We start from the raw sequence: 22,125 nt of genomic DNA, 5'->3' as shown, positions 1-22,125 counted from the left end.
CTGCGCTAGCTGGAAATAAGCATTGCCAAAACTGGGCTTTTCTTGGGTCCTGCTGTTCTGTTCTGTAGGGCTGGTCAATACGCTCCAATTATCTCAAGCTTCCAGCCTGTTGTGTGGGGAAAAGTTTGTGTTGGTATGTTTTGCTTTGTTGCTTGGGTGGTGGTTCTGGTTTCCAAAACCACGTGGATTCTGGCACTTTGTCTGACAATGATAGCATGTAATTGGCATTTCGGCTTGGGTTTCCTGCACTGATGTCAATGGCAAAAATCTCAGTGCCCACAGCGGGAGCAGGGTCGGATCCTTAGCGCCAGCTGATTAAAATTGTGGGTGGCCTCACAGCTTGGGGGGCTGTCTCCGCTCAATAAAAATCAATTTCACTACAATAGAACCACTGCATGCAAACAGCTCTTTCTTTGCACTCTGTGGGTGTACTAGTTTAATGAAAGACACTGGATTTGACCCTAAGCAGCTTCCAGCATTCAACCTTCTCTTTGGCCTTAAAGAGTGGACAAGAAGGGTCTGTAATACCAATTATTTATAAAAATAGGTTAGTTAGTTGGGGAAATTTAAGATGAATTAACTCCCTTTGTCACTGTATCACAAAGCTTTGTATTGCAGCATGAATGGCAAATAACCAGATCTGGCTTCCAGTCCATTTTTAGGTGCAATTTACGTTATTGGTCTTAATCTCTACAGCCTACATTACTCTAGGTCCTACAAACCTTAACTGTCTCCCAGCAGTTGAGATTAATGGAGGTGCTCGAGCTAATTAATCTAAATGTCTGGGAGCAGGGCCTCCTCTGTGAGTGGCACTCAACTCTAGACCTTGCTTTCCCCTCTCTGATCGGACAGGCTGCATGCCAGAGCCTATTTGTGGAGGCCTTTCCCATTGAGTTGTCTTGGGGGAGGCAGGGGGTGTCAGCCTTTAAATGACGCAGGGTCGATTTTGTGATGTATTTATGTTTTTAAATTGTACGTAAATATAGAGATTGAGGCAAAGTTTGGAAATTAAATATAAATACAAGTCCTATATTGGTAAATCACCCCTTAACCAACACTATTACACTGCTATAAAATCTGTGTGTAGTAGACCAAGCCAAAAAGTGAATCAGTTCACTCAACTCACTGTGCCCAGTTTTCCATTGCCCTGCACCTTCAAGTCATTTACACCAAGGCCAAGTGGGTGTTAAAATCCTGCCTTTCCCCTTTATGCTAGTATAAATGGATACACAAGGTAAAGGGCACTGGAGAATCACACCCAATGCAAAGTGCTTGGAGCTTTAGACTGCCTGAGTATTCTTCGAAAGGAAACTGGCCGTACAAAGCATGCTAGATTTTGCTAGTGCAGGCCTATGCAAGTCAGGAGTTGACGCTATCACTGGTAATGCTGAGGTTGTCAAGTGCTCATTCATGTTCTAGCCGTGCTGTAAATATTTTGCAAATTCCTTCTCTCACTGAACTATCAAGTACAGTTCCCAGGGTGCTGAACAGCTGGGAGGGCGGGTAACTATTCCTGCTGTCAGATTGTCTTAGAACATCTTTATGTCCTCAACTTTAAGGCAGTTGTGTATCAAATTAATTTAAATCTTATTATGTTGAGAGAACAACAGGCCTATATAAAGCCCTACGTTTTCTGGCTACCTTCTTGACTTTGTATGGCCCCAGGAAGAGCATGAACAGCTATACAGTGGATTTCCTCCTGCATAATCTCTTGCTTGTCCCTGGTGCTTGAACACTGTGTTCCTCCTCCCCCGTTTCTTAGTTATTTGTATTATGGTTGCACCTAGAGGCTCTAATTACAGGGCCGTGATTGTGCTATTCAAACACAGGGTGAAAAACAGTCCCTGCCCAGAAGAGTTTACAATCTAAGACAAGATGCACAAAGTGTGAGGAACAAGTCAGGAGGATTGGGGGTGGGGAGGACAAAGCAAATTAATACATTCACGGGTTAAATTGCCAAAAGTGCCTAAGTCCTATTTTTGAATGTGACAGGGATTTAGCAGCCTGAGTTTCATTGATTTTTCAATAAGACACATGCTCTAAGTACCTAAGTCACTTTGGGTACATTTGAAAATTTCACAGAAGCCATATAACTATCAGAAGTCCCCAGGGGCTGTTATCTGTTGCCAGTTTCACAAAGATGTCCCCATGGGAGTGGATCTTGCAGAGAGATTTGAAAGAGGGCAAAGCAGTCCTTGCTTTATGGATGAGGCGAGGACAAGGGTGCCAGCAGCAGTAAATGGTGTTTGGCCAAGAAGCATGCATGTTGGTGCCAAAAGCCCCAATCAACGTCTCAAAGGCACAGAGAGAACATAATTGTGAACAGATCCAAAACATTTTCCCCTTGCTCCGACTATTTCTGAAGGAAAAAAATTATGCAGAGCAAGCTATGCATCTGTCAATGCATTGGAGTTCCTGCCCCAAACCACGTGATTTCTCTTTGTTGCATCAGCAGCAGAGAAAACTCGGATGTGTGAGAAGCAGAAAACCCCCTTCCCTCTGATGAAAGGCCTGTGGCAGTGGTGGGGAGGGAAATGGCTCCAACTGAATCACTCAAAATATTGAGTCCTTCACTAAGAGTCTCATGTTTCCAAAAATCAGTGTTCTCTGAATTTTAATCAGGGGAGCTGCCTGGATTATGGACTTGCGGGCTAGCTGGCTTGCACTCCCTTTCAGAGTGAGGCCTGGCCCCTTCTAGGGTCCGTCAGACATGACGAATACTAAAAAGGCCAGATCCTCAGCTGATGTAAGTGAACACAGCTCCACTGAAGTCAGGGGACTGTGGTGATTGATAGTAGCTGAGTATCCGGACCAAAGACTCTGCAATGAGAACATTTTTGTAGCGGTTACGTGATGCAGAACACAACATGGCTTGGTCTGCTGCTGAGCTGGCTCTGTACTACGGATTATAATACCAATGTGTCGGTGGGGCGTATTGTGCACTAGGGTGAAGACCGAGAAACTCCATTGAAGCCCAAGCTGCAGGTGCTCAAAGTGTAAAACTCAGCCACTTTGAACACCTCATTATGGATTTAGGATCCTAACTTTAGGCACCTACTTTTAAAATCCTGAGCTAACCAGCTACTGAGCTGAACTACACTGAGCCCTAGAAGCCAGCCGCTCATTGAGAGAGCAGGTGAAAAGAAAAGTCATATTCTAGGAGTCTAGAACTAGCCAATTCTAGAGCTGTTAGATAGTGTGGGAACAGAGTGACATCTAACTTCTCTAGAAAAACAAAGTTTAGTCACAGGCTGAGACACACTCACCATGAATTCCTATCATATGCTCTAGAATTAACACCCTCTCAGCTAAAATCTTCAGGGCTTCTCGAAGTTGTTGAACTCCTTCTCCCTGCAAGAAGGAAAAAACAAAATAAATAATGTACCTATGCTGCAGACATATACAGAGGTTTCAAGTTTATAATGCAATCCTCCAAGACTACAGTGCTAATGTAGCCCCTGAAACTGCTAATGATTTCACAAAACAAAACCAGGTTGCAAATCTGTGGAGAACAGGGAGAAGTCTCAAAAACAGCCAAAGGAAAGCAATGAGGCAAAAAGCCTCAATTATAAACCCAAATTCTGGCGTCTCTAAAATACTGAAGAGGTTTAGAGCCAGATCCAAAATTTTCAGCTGGCTCCTGTTTCGATAATGGGCCAAACCAACAGCCATGCAAATCTGAACATTGTCAAACTGTGAGGCTTGGATTCAAACTATGTGGCTTGTGCCCATTTCCACAGTCCACTGCACTATTTACTTTACAATTCAAATATTCCTTGCTAAGCAGATCTGACATTTGTTCTGGCCTGGCTTTCCCTGCCCTGACATTGTACCACCAAACTGAAAAATGTCGCAAGAACCCCTTTCCTTGCCATTTTGTGAAATTATCTGAGTAGTAGCGTGGGTTTGGGGAAGAGAGTTGTCTCTTTCTTGGTTGGGTCCCAAATATCTTACTCTTGATTATTTAATGGTAAAGTAAGGGATCAGCAGGCAAGCAGGAGCATGCTGTTGAAAAAACAAAATCAGACCTTGTCAGGGGGCCATATTCTACTAGATGTGGGATCAGATAGGTAGAAAGGATGGTCTAGTTGATAAGGCACTGGACAATGACAAAAGATTCCCAGCTCAGCCACTGCCTTCCTTGTCACCTTGGGCAAGTCTCTGAATCTGCCCTGGGCCAGAGTTCCCCATCTGTAAAATGGGGATAATAGCGCTGCCCAATCTCACAGGGGTGCTGTAAGGATATATATCCATTGATAATTGTATGGCAATCAGACACTGATCAAGCCAAAAACATTTGGATCCAGATTTTGACGATGCCAGTGCCCATGGATATTTGAATCAGAGGTTAATGCCACCTCCATCGTCTGCTCTTTTATCTTTGCAATCCCCGCACTCCTCCATTTACATTACTGGGAGTCCTGCACACAGAACGAGGACAGTGTTTTCTCCCCTTGGGACCATACCATCTTTTCACCAATAGAAAATCCAGGTAGCAGTAAAAAAGTGTTTTCTTACATCAGCCCCTTTATCTCCTTCTTCACCCTTCTTGCCTGGTTCACCCTAAGATGAGACAAACACATTTCCATGTAAATTAGGAGATTTGCCACCAAAATCATTCAAATCCCCTCCCTCAATAAAGCCCCATCAGCAGAAAGCAAATTGAAATCACAATGCATGTCATCTGTTCTTTCAGACAGGGCCAAATTCAGCTCTGACATAAGTTGTAACAGCTCCTCCCCCGCCCCTGGCAAAGCCAGCAGAAGTGTCTACCTATTTACATTACACCACAGCTGAACTTGGCCCACAGTGACCTGAGCTATATGATGTTTGCATTGCAATGAACCATTGTCCGATTGCTGCGGCCAGGGACCTTGACCAAAACCACGTGTGTACTGTGAGGCTTTCCCCGTAAGCAACGCTTTACGTTAAAACCAGTATGGAGTTAACTATAACCACCCCCAAACATGCACACTTTGCCTCTATGTTTATTTTTCCAGAAAAATTCATATCCACTACACAAGAGGTCCCATTAATTAGCCACATCACCCACAACCTCTCTACAAGAGCTCATTAACTAGGGATCTTTCTTCAGTAAAAATGTATTGTGACAGTTTGTCTGACATTCCTTCCCCTGCTGCCCACTCATCTAATCAGGAAGTGTCTGCATTTCCCAAGCAGCAGATGGCATACACAGAGTAAACCACAAGCTAAATAAAGAGCAATGGAAAGGTCCACAAACTGCTGAGTAAGGTGGCTGGGATGAGAACTTGGCTCCTCAGCAACACTAGGCATTGCAGAGACATTTCAAGCTGAGCAAGATGACAGAGTTGGGAGAGACCCATGTCAGGCAAAACAAGAGCCCTCTTACCTTCCTCCCCTTCGCCCCCCCCCCCAACATTTCCACTCAAACGGAATTCAACTTTTTGTTGGATTCACTCACTTCTCCCTAATATTTTTCATTTTCATCAGAACTGCACATGTAAATGCTGACTTAGCTTGAGAGATGACGCTCCAGAGGATTCCCAGCCTGGCCAGAAGCTGGTAGTCCCAGATCTAGTGGGAGAAAGCCTGTTCTCAGGAGATTTCCAGCCCAGCCTCACAGAGAAAGGAGGTTTGGAGAGTTCAGGCTTGCTGGTGGAATTTCGATGGCTTAGCCACAGGGCAGATGGTCTGTCCAGGGTTCCAACGTGCGAGGCAGCTTTATAGTTCTGTCAACAGGAGGCCTGGTAGCAGGCAGCTCCTGTGGGGCTGTGCTGAATTAGCATGTCCTTCCTGCTTCATTGGCAACAACTCCTTCAGGATCATTGCTGCCCACTTGTGCCCCCTCCCCTGGCAATAGGAAGGTTTCATCCACCTTGCCACAGCGCCTCTCAACCCTCTTCATGCCAGCAGAATGTTAGCAGAAGCCAGCCTGGTAAGACTGTAAAGCACTTTGCAGCAGAGACAGAACAAAGAGACTGTTTGTACAGCACTTAACACAACAGAGTTGTGATCCGTGACTGGGTCCACTAGGCACTATCACAATACAGATAAGTATAGACGCGAGAGAAAATCTGGCCTCATTGGGGTAAAGCAGAGGTATGGTATGTCAGATCTATCTTCTGCACAAATCTTTTGCTACTAATTTCTCACTCCTGAGGGTAGAACTAGGGTTGGTTGGAGCACTCCTCTTCTTAACAGGCTCTCTTTGCTAGACTACTAGGCCCACTCCTAGACCCATCAAAGAGATGGAGAAGGCCTATGAGATCGTGCAGTCCCGCTCCTCAACCCCAGGGCAGGTACCAGGTATTTTCTACTGCTTTGTGCACTTGAATATAAAGTGTAGCACTGAAATGCAGTGTTTCATTTGCACAGATCTCTGAGATGCTGTCTCCTGACCTGGATGTTGTATTAGCATCCAGAAAGAACTTGTAATATCACTCATAGTCCAGCCAGGTGGTAGTTAAGGTGCTGGACATGACATACACACCCCGTGTGTGTGTGTGTGTGTGTGTCTGTCTCTCACGCACACATACAACACTTACAGGCAGTCCCTTATTGCCCCTCTCTCCAGACAGACCTGCTTGCCCCTGTTGGAAATAAAGCAAGTGTCATTTTTTTTCCATTTGATGAGAACAAAATGTAATTTAACCAATGGAATTAAAATGGCTTAACAAATAAAGGCATGAGACAGCATGGAAGTTCTTTTCCCTTAATGTTCTAGCTTTCAGCATTCAAGCAGGCAGCAAAATGGGCAATAGCTCTCAAACACTAGTTCTGAATCCTTGCAACATTTGGGGAAGTTTGGTTCAGGATCTCAGGATGAGCTTTGTAAAATGGATTTGCATCCTCTTGAACTTTAGAGAAGTCAACTACATTAAAGCGGGGAGAAATTTGGCCCTAGAGTTTTTCCCCCAAATACAACATTCTTCCATCTAGTATAATGGATAGGCTAAGACTGCTCAGCCTTCGCCATTGAACAAAAGACTCTGCAATATCTAATTATGATTTTCCCTTAAAACTTCATCACATACCCATCTAGTCTCCTTCTGCACACATGCTCACCCTCTTATCCACAACTAGAACGACAAAATTTCTCTACATAGATTTTTTTGATGAAAAATGGCTTTTTGAATTATACAATTTTTTTTCATAATTTTCATATTCTAAATTTTCTGGGGCGGTTTTGGGTGAAACGATTCAAAACAACAGTTTCAAACCTATTTGAAAAATATTTGCTTTGATTCAAATCAAATAGAATCAAAATGGCCATTTTTTGTTTTGTTTTGTTTCCTTTCCTCTACTGCCTTTTCCTCCCTTTGCCCTCTTTTTCCCCCCCTGGAAAAGAGGGGTGGACCCCTACCGTGAATTTTTGTAAAATTTAGATTGATTTCAAGTTGGCTCAAAATTATTTTTTCAAGAAAATCGGAAACATTTCAAACGAACTGAAAAACTCATTTCATTCTAAATATTCTGAAGAATATAATTTCCATTTTCTGACCTGCTATATCCACCCCTTCCACATCCCCCCCTTCTTTTTTTTTTGCTGCTTCGAACCTTCCAGCTGGATGTAGGATTTTGCATTTGCCAGAGAAGAAATGCTACCTTTTCATATATATATACATATAATTTTTTCCAACCTTTTCTTCACTGGTTTTATATGAAGAACCAATTTGGAACAAGATACTATATCAAAAACACTGCATTAGAGAGACCTGTGCAATGCTTGGTGACCACTGCTGGCAGAACTATATACTGATGAGAAGGAAAAAATATAATAAGGCCCAACTCTCCCCACCAAAAGAATATGAGTTGCTTAGATCCTGCATTGGGTGAATCAGGCCCATGCAAAAGTATAAGCAAGCAGCAATTCACTGAACTAAAGTGGCAGGAGGTACATCGTTGGAACAATTTACCAAAGGTCACTGTGGATTTTCCATTGTTGACCATTTTTAAATTGAAATTGGATGCTTCTAACAGTTCTGCTCTGGTCATTATGTTGGGGAAGTTGTACGGCCTGTGTTATAGAGGAGGTCGGACTAGATGATCACAATGGTCCCTCCTGGCCTTGGAATCTATGAATCAAGACTCTTGTTTATCCTCAAATATGGATAGTAAGATAGCCCCTTCCTGTTGTTCTGCTCTGGCCTTCATCAGCTTACATAGTCTCTGCACTTTGTCCTTGTGATGCCAACACTAATTCAAAGGTGCAGCATGCACTTCCCCCTACAGACTGATGATAAAAGCAGCGTGGGTGGCCAGGGATTTCATGACCATAAGCCAGCAGATATTATCTGTATAAAAAAGCCTGCACAATGTCTAGAATGATTTTTCATTGACTTGGAAAGAGCATTTATATGGGTGAACAAAAAGGTAAGACTATAAGAATGGCCATACTGGTTCAGACCAATGGTCCATCTAGCCCAGTGTCCTGTCTTCTGACTGGCCAGTGCCAGATGCTTCAGAGGGAATGAACAGAACAGGGTGATTTTGAGTGATCCAGCCCCATTCATACAGGCCCAGCTTCTAGTAGTTGGAGGTTTAGGAACACCTGGAGCATAGGATTGCATCCCTGACCATCTTGGCTAATAGGTATTGATAGCCCTATTCTCCATGAAGTTATCTAATTCTGTTTTGAACCCAATTGTACTTCTAGCCTTCACTACATCCCATGGCACCAAGTTGCACAGATTGACTGTGCATTATGTGAAGGAATAGTTCTTTTGTTTGTTTTAAACCTGCTACCTATTAATTTCATCGGGTAATCCCTAGCTCTTGTGCTGTGTGAAAGGATAAACACTTTCCTATTTACTTTCTCAATACCATGTCATACACACCATTCTATATAGAAATGTTATTTTCTTCTGCCAATGAAAACTTTAATTATTGCTTTGCCATTCATCTATAATAGAGCTGGCTGGAAAATGGAGTTCCCATTCCACAGGAAATTCCAAAACAAAACAAAAAGTAGACATTTCAAACTAATTATAGAATGAAAATTAAACAATTTCTATTTATCAAAACTAAACAGTTTTTTTCCTAATGTTGAAATGTTGTTATATTATATATAAATAGTCAAAATGAAATGAAACAAAAAGACATTTGATATTTTCAAAATAAAATGAGTATAAAAATCTTTTAGATGTTTTCCCATCGAACTTAATCAAAATAGACATCTTCATGTCAAATATTTCAGTTTCAACTCAGCTGTTCCAGTGAAAAAATTTCAGCCAGCTCTAATCTGTAATATTTAGCAATGGTGTAAACTACGGAATTAAGCCACCTATTAAAAAAAGGGGCTTTAATCAAATGTACGAAGAAAGCTCTGCATGTAACTACAAATAACAGTGGCCTTCACTGAAAACTGAAATAAACATCTAATAGAGATAAGCAGTATTTGGTAGAAAGGTACAAAAGACCACTACATTTATCAGCAACCTCTGTGTCTTATTTGCTTTCAGTGTGTGTATTGTACAATCTAGTTTGAATTGTTGTTGTTGCCCTGATGTAAAATCTGGAGCGATGCAGGTTAAGCCTGTCACTAGTTATGCTCATGGGCTTGGAGAGTCTCCAAGCTCATCTGAAACTAATCAAACTGCATTTGGCATTTGCCTTTCTAAGCCCCCACAGACACTGTTCTGCCCTTCAGACTGAAAAAGCAAACAGAAGGGGGAAGATGGGAGAGAAATTGGCAAATGCAGATGATTTGTTCACCTGATTTGCAGGTAGTGAGCTCCACCTCCACCTAAGTCTATATGCAGGTAATTCCTCTTTAAAGAAAGGCAATACATTTGGGCTGCAGCCACCTGACTCCTGCTCTGTGCACCTACTGGAAATTTAGCACTAAAACTTTTATGCAGCCGTCTTTCCTTTCCAAAACATGCTGCAAACGCCATCAATGGTAACTTTTTCATTCTGTTGCTCCACTTTGTGTCTCTCTCATCAATCCAATTCCCCCAATGCTAAGTTCTTAAAAGATTTCATTCTACAGACCCTCTTAGAAGGGTCTCCACAAGCCATCAGTGGTCCACAGGCCATAGTCTGGCACGGTAAGTGATGGGCAGTCCTGAAGAGTTTTGGAGGACTGGGATAGTGGAAGCAACCAAAAGTTCAAATATTGCTCTGAACCTCTTTAATCTGCCTGGACACTGGGCTGGTAACCTGGTGAGAAGAGGCCCTCGCATGAGGTTTTCAGGGGTTTTTTTTTTGGTATTTCCTAATCTTGGCCAGCTTGGAAACACTCAGCAAGCTCCTCTTGCTGTATTTTGGGCACTAACACGTCTAAGTCCTTGACAAAATAAGCAAGAATAGCGATAACATGACAAAATTTGAAGTAAAAGCAAACATTTTAAGAACATTATTTGACCCTGAAAAATGGCTGTTTCAGAATAGTTCTTATTCTCTCTAACATGCTTTGCCCTTCTTTTCCAGTTGCAACATAACTGAGCTAAACCCTCTAAAACGCTAGGTACTAAAGTGCTTATAGTAAAATCTGTTCCCATAGGCATTATGGATCCCCCTGGAACCCCGACCTGGGATATTCTATCTACTACCCAAGATCCATAAATCTGGAAATCCTGGGCGCCCCATCATCTCAGGCATTGGCACCCTGACAGCAGGATTGTCTGGCTATGTAGACTCCCTCCTCAGGCCCTACGCTACCAGCACTCCCAGCTACCTTCGAGACACCACTGACTTCCTGAGGAAACTTCAATCCATCGGTGATCTTCCTGATAACACCATCCTGGCTACTATGGATGTAGAAGCCCTCTACACCAACATTCCACACAAAGATGGACTACAAGCCGTCAAGAACACTATCCCCGATAATGTCACGGCTAACCTGGTGGCTGAACTTTGTGACTTTGTCCTTACCCATAACTATTTCACATTTGGGGACAATGTATACCTTCAGATCAGCGGCACTGCTATGGGTACCCGCATGGCCCCACAGTATGCCAACATTTTTATGGCTGATTTAGAACAACGCTTCCTCAGCTCTCGTCCCCTAAAGCCCCTACTCTACTTGCGCTATATTGATGACATCTTCATCATCTGGACCCATGGAAAAGAAGCCCTTGAGGAATTCCACCATGATTTCAACAATTTCCATCCCACCACCAACCTCAGCCTGGTCCAGTCCACACAAGAGATCCACTTCCTGGACACTACAGTGCTAATAAACAATGGCCACATAAACACCACCCTATACCGTAAACCTACTGACCGCTATTCCTACCTGCATGCCTCCAGCTTTCACCCTGACCACACCACACGATCCATCGTCTACAGCCAAGCTCTGCGATACAACCGCATTTGCTCCAACCCCTCAGACAGAGACAAACACCTACAAGATCTCTGTCAAGCTTTCTTACAACTACAATACCCACCTGCAGAAGTAAAGAAACAGATTGATAGAGCCAGAAGAGTTCCCAGAAGTTACCTACTACAGGACAGGCCTAACAAAGAAAATAACAGAACACCACTAGCCGTCACCTTCAGCCCCCAACTAAAACCCCTCCAACGCATTATTAAGGATCTACAACCTATCCTAAAGGATGACCCAACACTCTCACAAGTCTTGGGAGACAGGCCAGTCCTTGCCTACAGACAGCCCCGCAACCTGAAGCAAATACTCACCAACAACCACATACCACACAACAGAACCACTAACCCAGGAACTTATCCTTGCAACAAAGCCCGTTGCCAATTGTGCCCACATATCTATTCAGGGGACACCATCACAGGGCCTAATAACATCAGCCACACTATCAGAGGCTCGTTCACCTGCACATCCACCAATGTGATCTATGCCATCATGTGCCAGCAATGCCCCTCTGCCATGTACATTGGTCAAACTGGACAGTCTCTACGTAAAAGAATAAATGGACACAAATCAGATGTCAAGAATTATAACATTCATAAACCAGTCGGAGAACACTTCAATCTCTCTGGTCACGCAATCACAGACATGAAGGTCGCTATCTTAAAACAAAAAAACTTCAAATCCAGACTCCAGCGAGAAACTGCTGAATTGGAATTCATTTGCAAATTGGATACTATTAATTTAGGCTTAAATAGAGACTGGGAGTGGCTAAGTCATTATGCAAGGTAGCCTGTTTCCTCTTGTTTTTTCCTACCCCCCCCCCCCCAGATGTTCTGGTTTAACTTGGATTTAAACCTGGAGAATGGTCAGTTTAGATGAGCTATTACCAGCAGGAGAGTGAGTTTGTGTGTGTATGGGGGTGGGGGGGATGTGAGAAAACCTTGATCTATGCAGGAAATAGCCCGACTTGATTATGTAAAGAGTTGTCACTTTGGATGGGCTAGCACCAGCAGGAGAGTGAATTTGTGTGGGGGGGTGGAGGGTGAGAAAACCTGGATTTGTGCTGGAAATGGCCCACCTGTTGATCACTTTAGATAAGCTATTACCAGCAGGACAGTGGGGTGGGAGGAGGTATTGTTTCATGATTCTGTGTGTATATAAAGTCTGCTGCAGTTTCCACGGTAAACATCTGATGAAGTGAGCTGTAGCTCACGAAAGCTCATGCTCAAATAAATTGGTTAGTCTCTAAGGTGCCACAAGTCCTCCTTTTCTTTTTATGGATCTAGTGTTCACTACTCTGAAACTTTCAGAGGTAACTTATACCCTGTGAAAACAAAATGTCCCCTGTGCCTGTGCAATGATCTCCCTTCGAGATTCTTGCATAATATTCCAAACTTATGTTCACCTAATCAGAGATGGTCCACTGACTTCAATGGACCTATGTTGATTTCCCCCATCTGAGGAGCTGGCCCAGAACTGGTTGTGAATCTTTACATGTGATAAAGTTTTAACTTACTCTTTCTCCTCGATCTCCTTTGGAACCTTTAGGCCCAGGCTGCCCTGGAGAGCCCGGTACACCCTAGAGGGCAGATGCAGAATAAGAGGAAATTACCGTTCCATTCAAAAAATACATAATGGAAACTAAACAAAGTCTCCAGTGAACATCTTGCATAACCACCTGTTATTGTTAAAGATGCTGGGCTAGATTCTCTGCGGCCTGAGAGCCTGTGTAGTCACTTACCTGGGTGACGTGAGTGTAAGATGTGACTTTGTCTATCTATCTTATAAGGTACTTCTGTGGCCCATATCATCATAGCAACTTTAATGCACTTATCCTCATAACACCCCTGTGAGGCAGGGCAGTGCTATTATTCCTATTGTAAGGATGGGAAACTAAGGCACAGAGAATATAAGTGACTTGCCCAAGGTCACATAGGAAGCATCAGATAGCAGCATTTTGCACACTCTTTGCACAGGTGTAAATGACTTCACAAGGTTCAAGGCAGGGACAGTCAGCGATCACTGACCACACAGATACAACACACCCACCTTCCAATGGTCCGGGGATCTCTACAATTACATTTTGCACATTCAGGATAGTTGAACATGAGGAGTAACCTGTCACATGGCCCTTTCAAGGAAATGGTGCATCTGCATAATCAGGCCCACAGAGGATGATTTATGAAGTCTATGCAGTGTTACAGGGAATCAAGGAAAAGATGCATCATAAAAAGGGCCTTCAGCAGTTTTGTGCAGTTACAGACCTCTCAGCTGGCTCCCTGTGCATATGCACATATATTATTATTCTTTATTATTTGTATTACCATAATATCTACACGCCCCAGTCATGGGCCAGGACCCCTCGTGCTAGGCTCTTTTCGAAGCGCCTAGGTTTTTTGCTTATAAACAGGCTGACCTATAACAACTGGTATTTGTTGCTAAAAGCTGATGACAAGGTATTCAGGGCTGCAAAGACTGGAGCGGGAGGGAATTGTCTCGAGGGCACTGGTAATGGGATATTGAAAAATAGGATTAACCTCTTGGTTACTGGTTCACGTCTAGCCCAGGTTGGTAGTACACTTAGTGCAGACAACTGTTCGGCATGGGTTCTTTGAAATAGATAGTGGACCCAGCCCAGGTCATGATGGACAGTTGTTCATATTGCAGCCATTACTGGCTGCCTTGTTGTCAGCCTCTGCAGAAGGCCAAGGACTGAATGGGAATGGGGACTTAAAGATCCTAGAAATAGTCCTGGCAGGGTAGGCGTGAGATACTTTCACAGTTCTTAGGTTATCCTGCACAGTTAACTATGCAAAGGAATAACAGACCAAGATGTCTTTAGACCTTGTTTGCAGCAATCCTTAAGACACTTGCAATTGTCCTTAGGGTGGGTACTAACACCTCACAAATAGTTATGGAGAGTTGGAGGATAGAACGCCGAGTATAAACAAACATTCTTCTCTTCCTATCTTGTTTGCAACACTATCATGGCTTTGTTTGGTGGTTAAAGAGTTAAGATCAATATCCGCAAAGGAGTTTAATTACCAGAAGTCTTGAGACAAAGCCATTCTTCTCCAAATTGGTGCCTGTTTTATAGATTTATTCAACCCACGGAGCAGAATTATTAGCACACATTGGGCTTAATTTGAAAATTGTTTATTTGGGTGAGTGAATCTCATCAAAATGGTTTCAAATGTACAATCCAATTAATCTTAGGTCTGTCTGCTCACTCTGGCCATCCTGCTGGGATGCTTTCATACCTTAGGGATGGCCTTTGCCAAACTTTTATGGGGTGCTGCAAAGCTTCAGCAAACGTTTTTATAGTAGCCTCCAGGATCTAAAGGAAGATGGTAGTTTGAAGCTATCCTATCTAAACAGATACGACTGTCAGAAGTGATGATTGATTTTGGAGGCACAAATTGAGAGGCCTCAAAAGGCAGGACCCAGTTATCAGCAGTTGGAAGTGTTCAGCACTTTCTGAAAATCAAGCCTTTTAGGGAGTCTCAAATTGCACTCCAAAAGTGAGGCACACTCCCATCACTTCTGAAAATCTTTACCATGGTGCATGACTAGGCCCTCATTAGTCACCTGGCTAAGGATGTTCATAACAAACAGGGTGAAATACTCATTTGGTACTTAATAGGAAACTAAATAGTCTAGTCTTTTGATATCTATGATGCTATCAATAATCCAGTTCTCCCGTTCCCTTACGAAGTTTTGAGACCTTGTGGGGGAAAGACGCGGGAGAAGAGGTAGCAGCTTAAAAAAACAAAAGGAGGGGGGCATGCAGTATCTGAGGCATATGGAAAGATGAGCAGGGTTCCTCGGACAACGTTTGTTAAAGTTTTGTGCTAATGTGTTAATTTTTTCATGTAGCCTAGCTGGCAGAGGACTCTCTCTTCTCAACGTAGAGTGCAAAGCTCCTTCTCTGCATTGAAACCTTGATGCTTCTGTGTCTAAGCTCTGCCGTAGGACACAGTCTCACACGTGTGTAGCTAAATTGCTCCATAGTTGTTGGAAGACTCTCTTGTGTACAGCTCAAAAAGCTCCACATGAGGAGAGGGGGAAGCAAGAAATCATGAAATTTTAAGACTCATAATTCATAAGAGCAGACAGGCATCCTTAATTTTTGCATGTTTGACTTTGAGCGGTAAGATTTGGAACATTACATTAGCACTTTATAAAAAGAAAAGTACAGGCTGCACTTCTGTAGTCAGTAAAGATTGGGCAGACCTTCCGCTGAGGGAAAGCCGCATAGCTCCCTTGAAAACAATAGAATTAGACAAGTTTCCACCAGCTGAAGTTTCAGTCCATCTTTAAAAGCTACCTACCATGACTAAGGCTCTTCCCCCTCCCTCCCCCCACCCCGTGTGTATATCCTGCAAGTTCAGAGGCCGGAGTCTAAGAGAAGCTTCTGTTTGTTTTGCCCTTGTGCATTACTTTACATTTAATCATGTGAAATTGCAGCCGTCATTTTGCAGCCAAATCTCCCAGTGTGTTTATAGTCATCTGAAATTTCCCACAGTTCTCCATAGCATTTGATAATTGAAACAATTCTGCACCATTGGCAAAGTTCACCAACTTGCTGTCCATTTCTTCTTCCAAGTGATTAACAAATACACAGTAAAATCCCATTTCTCCAATCCCCTGCAACCCCAACCTCCTCCTTATCCGAAATCAAGGTTATGTCCCTCGACATAAATCACTTACCCCCTATATCTCCCCCAATTTTCCTAATTCCCTATCATCATTTTATCCATGTTTTATGTCCTTGAAATAGTTTGGATTGGCAGCTGGACTACACATTCTGGAACACTGTCCCAAATATAGGTCTCCTGGGGTTCCCCACTATAAAATAATTACCACTAGTCAACTATTCATCATCACTTCATTTCTTTTTCTTTAGCCAATTTTCAATCTGTGAACAGATTTAGCCCCTCTTTCTGTAGTTTTCCACAATAACCTTTTATGAGGGACCTTGTCAAAATTGTATGATCTACCCAATCACAATAATTTTTTTTTATCCACACATAATTAATAGAGCTGGTCAGGAATGTTTTCATCTAAATGGTTTTTGACTGAAAATGCAGTTTGGGGGAAATTTTGATTTTTGCCAAAGCTTTTTTGATTTTCCATTCTGAAAAAGGCAATGAAATATTTTGTTGCAGCTTGGATCAACCCACATCAAAATATTTTGGTTTGTTGAACTGCATTTCCCTACAGTCCTGCATTGCCTCATGGGAGCAATAGTTCAGATATCTCATGGGCCCATTTTCTCATAGGGGCCAGCATCCCTAGCCAGACTATGTATACCATGATACAACACTCTCTCCTCTGACTGAGCCGCATGGTGCATCATGGGAGATTTAGTCCAGCAAGCCAGCCTGGCCCAGGGAGCCCAAGAGAAAGGGGGCATCAGGCACCCAAACTAAAACTCCCAGGAGGCAATGCGACCTCATAGGGAGATACAGTTTAATATTGAACTGGCTCAAAATGAAATGTTTTGGTTCAGTTAAATAAACCAAAACTTAACGTTTTGCCTGGGAATATCAAAATGTTTTCTTTAGCTTAAGAACACCAAAATAGAGCATTTTGCCATTTACAAATCAAAATTTTTCAGAACATTTTGTTTTGAGAAAAATTTCAGTATTTCAGCTTTTTGTCCTGATTTGAGATAAAAATAAAGTATTGAAATATTGGAATTTCTTGCTAGATGCAAATTCCGATTTCCACTCAGCTCTACTAATTAAACATTTCATCTACAGTGATCAGTTGCTTTGCATTTAATTCCATGCTCCGCTTCCCTCCTTCCCCCACTTCCGCCCCCTCCAAGGCATGGGATGGGATAAAATTACTTACTTGTGATCCAGGAACTCCAATAGATCCTGGGGGCCCTTTGGGTCCTGAATTGCCTGGGGGTCCTGGCGATAAAATCATAATCTGAGACAGTTTTAGAGACATTTAGAAAGAAGGAACCTCAATTTCAGTCACACTCTTTCTTTCACAAAAAGAAAAGGAGTACTTGTGGCACCTTAGAGACTAACCAATTTATTTGAGCATAAGCTTTCGTGAGCTACAGCTCACTTCATCGGATGTAGCTGTAGCTCATGAAAGCTTATGCTCAAATAAATTGGTTAGTCTCTACGGTGCCACAAGTCCTCCTTTTCTTTTTGCGAATACAGACTAACACGGCTGTTACTCTGAAACTCTTTCTTTCGTTACTCCTGATTAGTGTGTTTCTCACTCTCTACACAAATCTCGCTTGAACATCAGGACATGGCTTAAGCACTGATATCAAACAGAAGATAGATGCACATTCTGATGTAAAACATCCTTCCATACTGGAATTATTTTAGAGCCATATACAAAATTTTAATAATGTAAGAAGTAAGAAATGCAGCAAAATTTCAGACTCCTTTTAAATGACTATTCTTCCTTGGTCCCAAGAGAAATCTTAGATCAGAATCCATAAAGCAATTGTACCAAGTGAGGTATTGTACCTGGGATTTCTGAAAGAGAATGAGTGCAATACTGAGTGAAGAGATCGCTGGGCCTCGTGTGCCACCGGACCCACAGTACTCTGAGGATTCATAGAATCATAGAAGATTAGGGGTGGAAGGGACCTCAGGAGGTCATCTAATCCAACCCCCTGCTCAAGGCAGGACCAACCCCAACTAAATCATCCCAGCCAGGGCTTTGTCAAGCCTGACCTTAAATACCTCTAAGAATGGAGATTCCACCACCTCCCTAGGTAACCCATTCCAGTGCTTCACCACTCTCCTAGTGAAATAGCGTGTCCTAATAAACAACCTAGACTTCCTACACTGAAACTTGAGACCATTGCTCCTTGTTCTGACATCTGCCACCACTGAGAAAAGCCTAGCTCCATCCTCTTTGGAACCCCCTTCAGGTAGTTGAAGGCTGCTATCAGATCCCCCCTCACTCTTCTCTTCTGCAGACTAAGCAAGCCCAGTTCCCTCAGCCTCTCCTTGTAAGTCATGTGCCCCAGCCCCCTGATCATTTTCATTGCCATCCGCTGGACTCGCTCCAATTTGTCCACATCCTTTCTGTAGGGGGGCCCAAAACTGGATGCAATACTCCAGATGTGGCCTCACTAGTGCCAAATAGAGGGGAATAATCGCTTCCCTAGATCTGCTGGCAATGCTCCTACTAATGCAGCCCAATATGCCGTTAGCCTTCTTGGCAACAAGGGCACACTGCTGACTCCTATCCAGCTTCTCGTCCAATGTAATCCCCAGGTCCTTTTCTGCACAACTGCTGCTTAGCCATGACTGCAGAAAGGGGTTTGTATTAGCCACAGCTAAAATGGAGGGGTTGACATGACTATATAAAATGCCTCTTCACAGCTGGTGTCAACTCTGCTCCTGCTGAGGCAAACAGTTACAAACTGGCTTCTCCCTCGCTCTGAAGACGTCCCTTTAACAAAGCTTTGCCTCCACTAGTCCCAGGGCTGGTGCAAGGCGGTTTCGCACCCTAGGCGAAACTTCCACCTTGCGCCGCCCCACGCCGCCGCCACCCCCTCCCCTCGGCCCGGGGAGCCCCCCCGCGGCAGCTCCCCGCCGCTCCCTCCCTCCCCCCCTCGGCCCGGGGAGTCCCGTCCCCCCCCACGGCAGCTTCCCACCGCCCCCTCCCTCCCTCGGCCCGGGAGCCTCGTGCAGCCCTCCCCGCCCCAGCTCACCTCTGCTCCGCCTCCTCCCCGAGCGCACCGCCACTTCTCCCGCCTCCCAGGCTTGCGGCACCAATCAGCTGTTTAGCGCGCAAGCCTGGGAGGGAGAGAAGCAGAGCGGGGCGGTGCTCAGGGGAGGGGGCGGAGCAGCGGTGAGCTGGGGCAGGGAGCGGTTCCCATGTGCGCCACGCCCCCCCCCCCGTTACTTGCTGCAGGCGGCCCTCCCCGCGCCCCCCTGCCCCAGCTCACCTCCGCTCCACCGCCACCCGCAACCACTTGGCATCCTAAGCGACCGCCTAGTTTGCCTAGTGGTTGCACCCGCCCTGACTAGTCCAAGGCCTTTGAGCCCAAACTCTTGCAGCCAGGCCCAGTTGCTTTTCCTGGCAGGCATCCTGTCGGAATAAACTATGCCACTGGATCTTTCACACACACAGCCTGAGAAGAATCTTTGGTTTGGTTTCTCCTCATTAAAGCTGTCTAGTTCAATTTAGTCAGTTACCTGGTGGCCCAACAGGCCCTGGTGCGCCACGTGGGCCTGGCAAACCAGCCATGATCGTGTCTATGATGGTGGAAGCCAGCTGGGGTTCTCCATCTGTGATAAAGAGCAGAGGAATTAACGATTGAGAAAATTATCAACTGCAGCGTCCAGTCAGTCAGGATTTCACACTGGGCTGTTTGAAAGCTCGAGCTAGCTGTTGGCCAAGGAGAGAGTGAGTGTTTAATTAGGTGGAATTCTGACCATTAGAACAATTTCCCTGACCGTTCTGAGGGGAACTCATCCAGAAGCTCATTGAAAAATAAAACTGTGATTTTCTACCAGAGGTGCCAAAGCAATCATCTCATTCTTCAGGCTCTATACATTAGGCCATTATGTGGACAGACTGGCTCCGGATCAAGTGCGTTTACATTTAGTCTCTTTCACACGCCTCTTGTTCATCCCTGCACCCTGTTTCTTCCAATTGCCCCAAAGAATTTTCCCCTCATTCCAAATCAGTGTTCTTGCTTAATTACTGAATCCTGCCGCCAGTCGCCAAAGCAGACTGGATCGCGCCCCCTTCAGGGAGCTGGGTGGCAAAAGGCTGCTACTGCATTGCATAGCAATAGTGTTTGTGAAAGCCTACAGATGTCACCTCTAAGATCACTGGTTTCCAGTGATCCAAGAAGTCATGTATGAACTCTGAGTCTCCCTGTGACTGCCCAATAACTGGTGTCAATGGTGCTGAGCTACTGCACCATTATAGCAGCCCAGAGCACTGCCACCAAACCGCCATGGTAGCCAATATGCAGCCACCAGGTCATCAAGTGTCTGAATATCAGCCCAACACACTATCTACGGACTCCTATGCTAGTATACTAATAGTTTGCAGTCCATTAGAGTGGCACCTTTCATTTGAAGATACAAAAGTGCTGTAGACAATATGTAATTTTACAGATGGGGAGACTAAGGCACAGAAGTTAAGTAACTTGCCCAATGCCACATAGCTAGGAATAGAATCCAGGTATCCTGACTTAAGTGAGGATTCATGTCCACTGCTCCAGCCACTTGATCCTAACCAATTCCATAGGCTCAGGAATTTATTCCTCTGCTGACTTTGTTGCTGTTGGCCTTAACTGTAATCAACATTTCTCTATTCTCCTGACCTTCCTTTGGATTCATAAGCAGGGGCAGTGAAGGACAAGGTGAGAAGAGACTCACAGGCATCTTCAAAACTTGAAAAGAATACATACAATTAAACACTACAATAATACAAGCCATGCTACTTCAGCAGTTCCTTTCGGGGGAAATGGGATGGAAGTGCTAACTATTGCTTGAAGAAACAATTTATATATGAGAGATAATCTATCACTTAAAAATAACTGCACCTTTGCTGCAGACTCCCCAACTAGGGGGCTCTGCCAGGGTCCGGTCAATGGATACTGCATAGCACAGTTACCCCTGACAGAAGGCCTTCTGAAAAGCCAGGTTTTCTCCAGCTCCTGCCCCCCACGATCTAGAAACTTCCATTTCCTCATGCCTGTGATCTCAAACCTCCACACATCCATTTCCCACCCTGCATTTCAGTGATTTTTAGCTCACTGAACTACCATTAGATGGGATTCTTTCCATGCATAGAGGGGCAAATTCTATTGTGGTACATGGGTGTAAATATAGAGCAACCCCTCCAAGATCAATGGTGGTGTTGCGTACTCTGCACTGGCATAAATGAGAGCAGAATTTGACCCAAAGAATACCCCAAAAAAGGAGACAAGTCCTGTATAGACATTTTAGAGGATTTTCACCTTTGGTGAAGCAATGGATGTTGGTCATGGATAGAGGTACAATAGGAACAGTGGTGATAGATCAGTGATCTGATCCAGCGTGACATATGCTATGGAATGCTGGGAAACAGCCGTACTCCAGATGCCCTCAGGGACATAGCATCTCTGCAGTGGAGTCCAGGAAGGGAACCAGCATGCCTGGGACTTTGAATCTAGGTCTCTCCTGGAGAAGAGCCAACACAGAAGGGCCAAACTCAAACAGGTATTTCCTTGACTGTTGTTTTTGACCGTAGCCATCTTTCTTTCTTTGCGGCCCAGAAACAAAACGTCTGAGAATGCTTTCATGTTCAAAGGGAAAGGTACCCAAGTGAAGTGTGTAATCCAATTAATCTGAGTTTTATTTGACCATGTCAAAATCCATCAGGGTTTGTGAGTGAGACGGAATCTGAAAACGAGCATTGAACAGCAGAGAATGCATTAACAATTTCAGGGGATTTAAAAAAAAAAAAAAGAACAAGCAGTCAACAAAATTAAGCATCCTTAGGGAGGTGGGATGGGGTAGTGCGGTTGCAAACTAATGGGATTTAATTATTGCTGAGGGGAGTGAATGTGTGTTGCAGAAAGTTCCAGGCAAAGAGAATATGATGATGATGACAAACAGAGTTACTCCTCACAAATCCACCCATCCTGACATTAGATCAATTCGAGTTATTTATGAAAGGTGCTTCTCTAATTGTGATGCACTACGGGGGGCGAGGGGGAGGGAGCTCAATAGCTCAGCATTTGGGCTGTGCCGCATGCTGGGGTGAGACTCTGTTGTCGCTCCTTCCTTGGTAGCGCAGCCATGGAAAACTAGCCAAAGTACTGGCTG

General features: G+C 44.1%; 1 protein-coding gene across 3 annotated transcripts in view; it reads right to left on the bottom strand.

Annotated features, from left to right (window-relative positions):
- Positions 1 to 22,125, bottom strand: part of COL26A1 (collagen type XXVI alpha 1 chain) — a 227,510-nt gene that overhangs the window by 6,324 nt on the left and 199,061 nt on the right. For 2 of the 3 annotated variants that reach the window (XM_073315529.1, XM_073315530.1), the window contains exons 8-13: positions 19,495 to 19,587; positions 17,168 to 17,229; positions 12,825 to 12,887; positions 6,528 to 6,572; positions 4,519 to 4,563; positions 3,267 to 3,351 (exon numbers count right to left, since the gene is read on the bottom strand). In XM_073315529.1, coding sequence (XP_073171630.1) covers positions 3,267 to 3,351; positions 4,519 to 4,563; positions 6,528 to 6,572; positions 12,825 to 12,887; positions 17,168 to 17,229; positions 19,495 to 19,587 — 393 coding nt within the window. The remainder of the gene's footprint in view (positions 1 to 3,266; positions 3,352 to 4,518; positions 4,564 to 6,527; positions 6,573 to 12,824; positions 12,888 to 17,167; positions 17,230 to 19,494; positions 19,588 to 22,125) is intronic. The other variant, XM_073315531.1, reaches the window with a different exon arrangement.

The sequence above is a fragment of the Lepidochelys kempii genome, chromosome 17, assembly GCF_965140265.1.
Source record: "Lepidochelys kempii isolate rLepKem1 chromosome 17, rLepKem1.hap2, whole genome shotgun sequence".
Lineage (NCBI taxonomy): Eukaryota > Metazoa > Chordata > Testudines > Cheloniidae > Lepidochelys > Lepidochelys kempii.
Note: the sequence above shows the minus strand (reverse complement) of the source record. Positions and strands in the feature narration are given on the sequence as shown.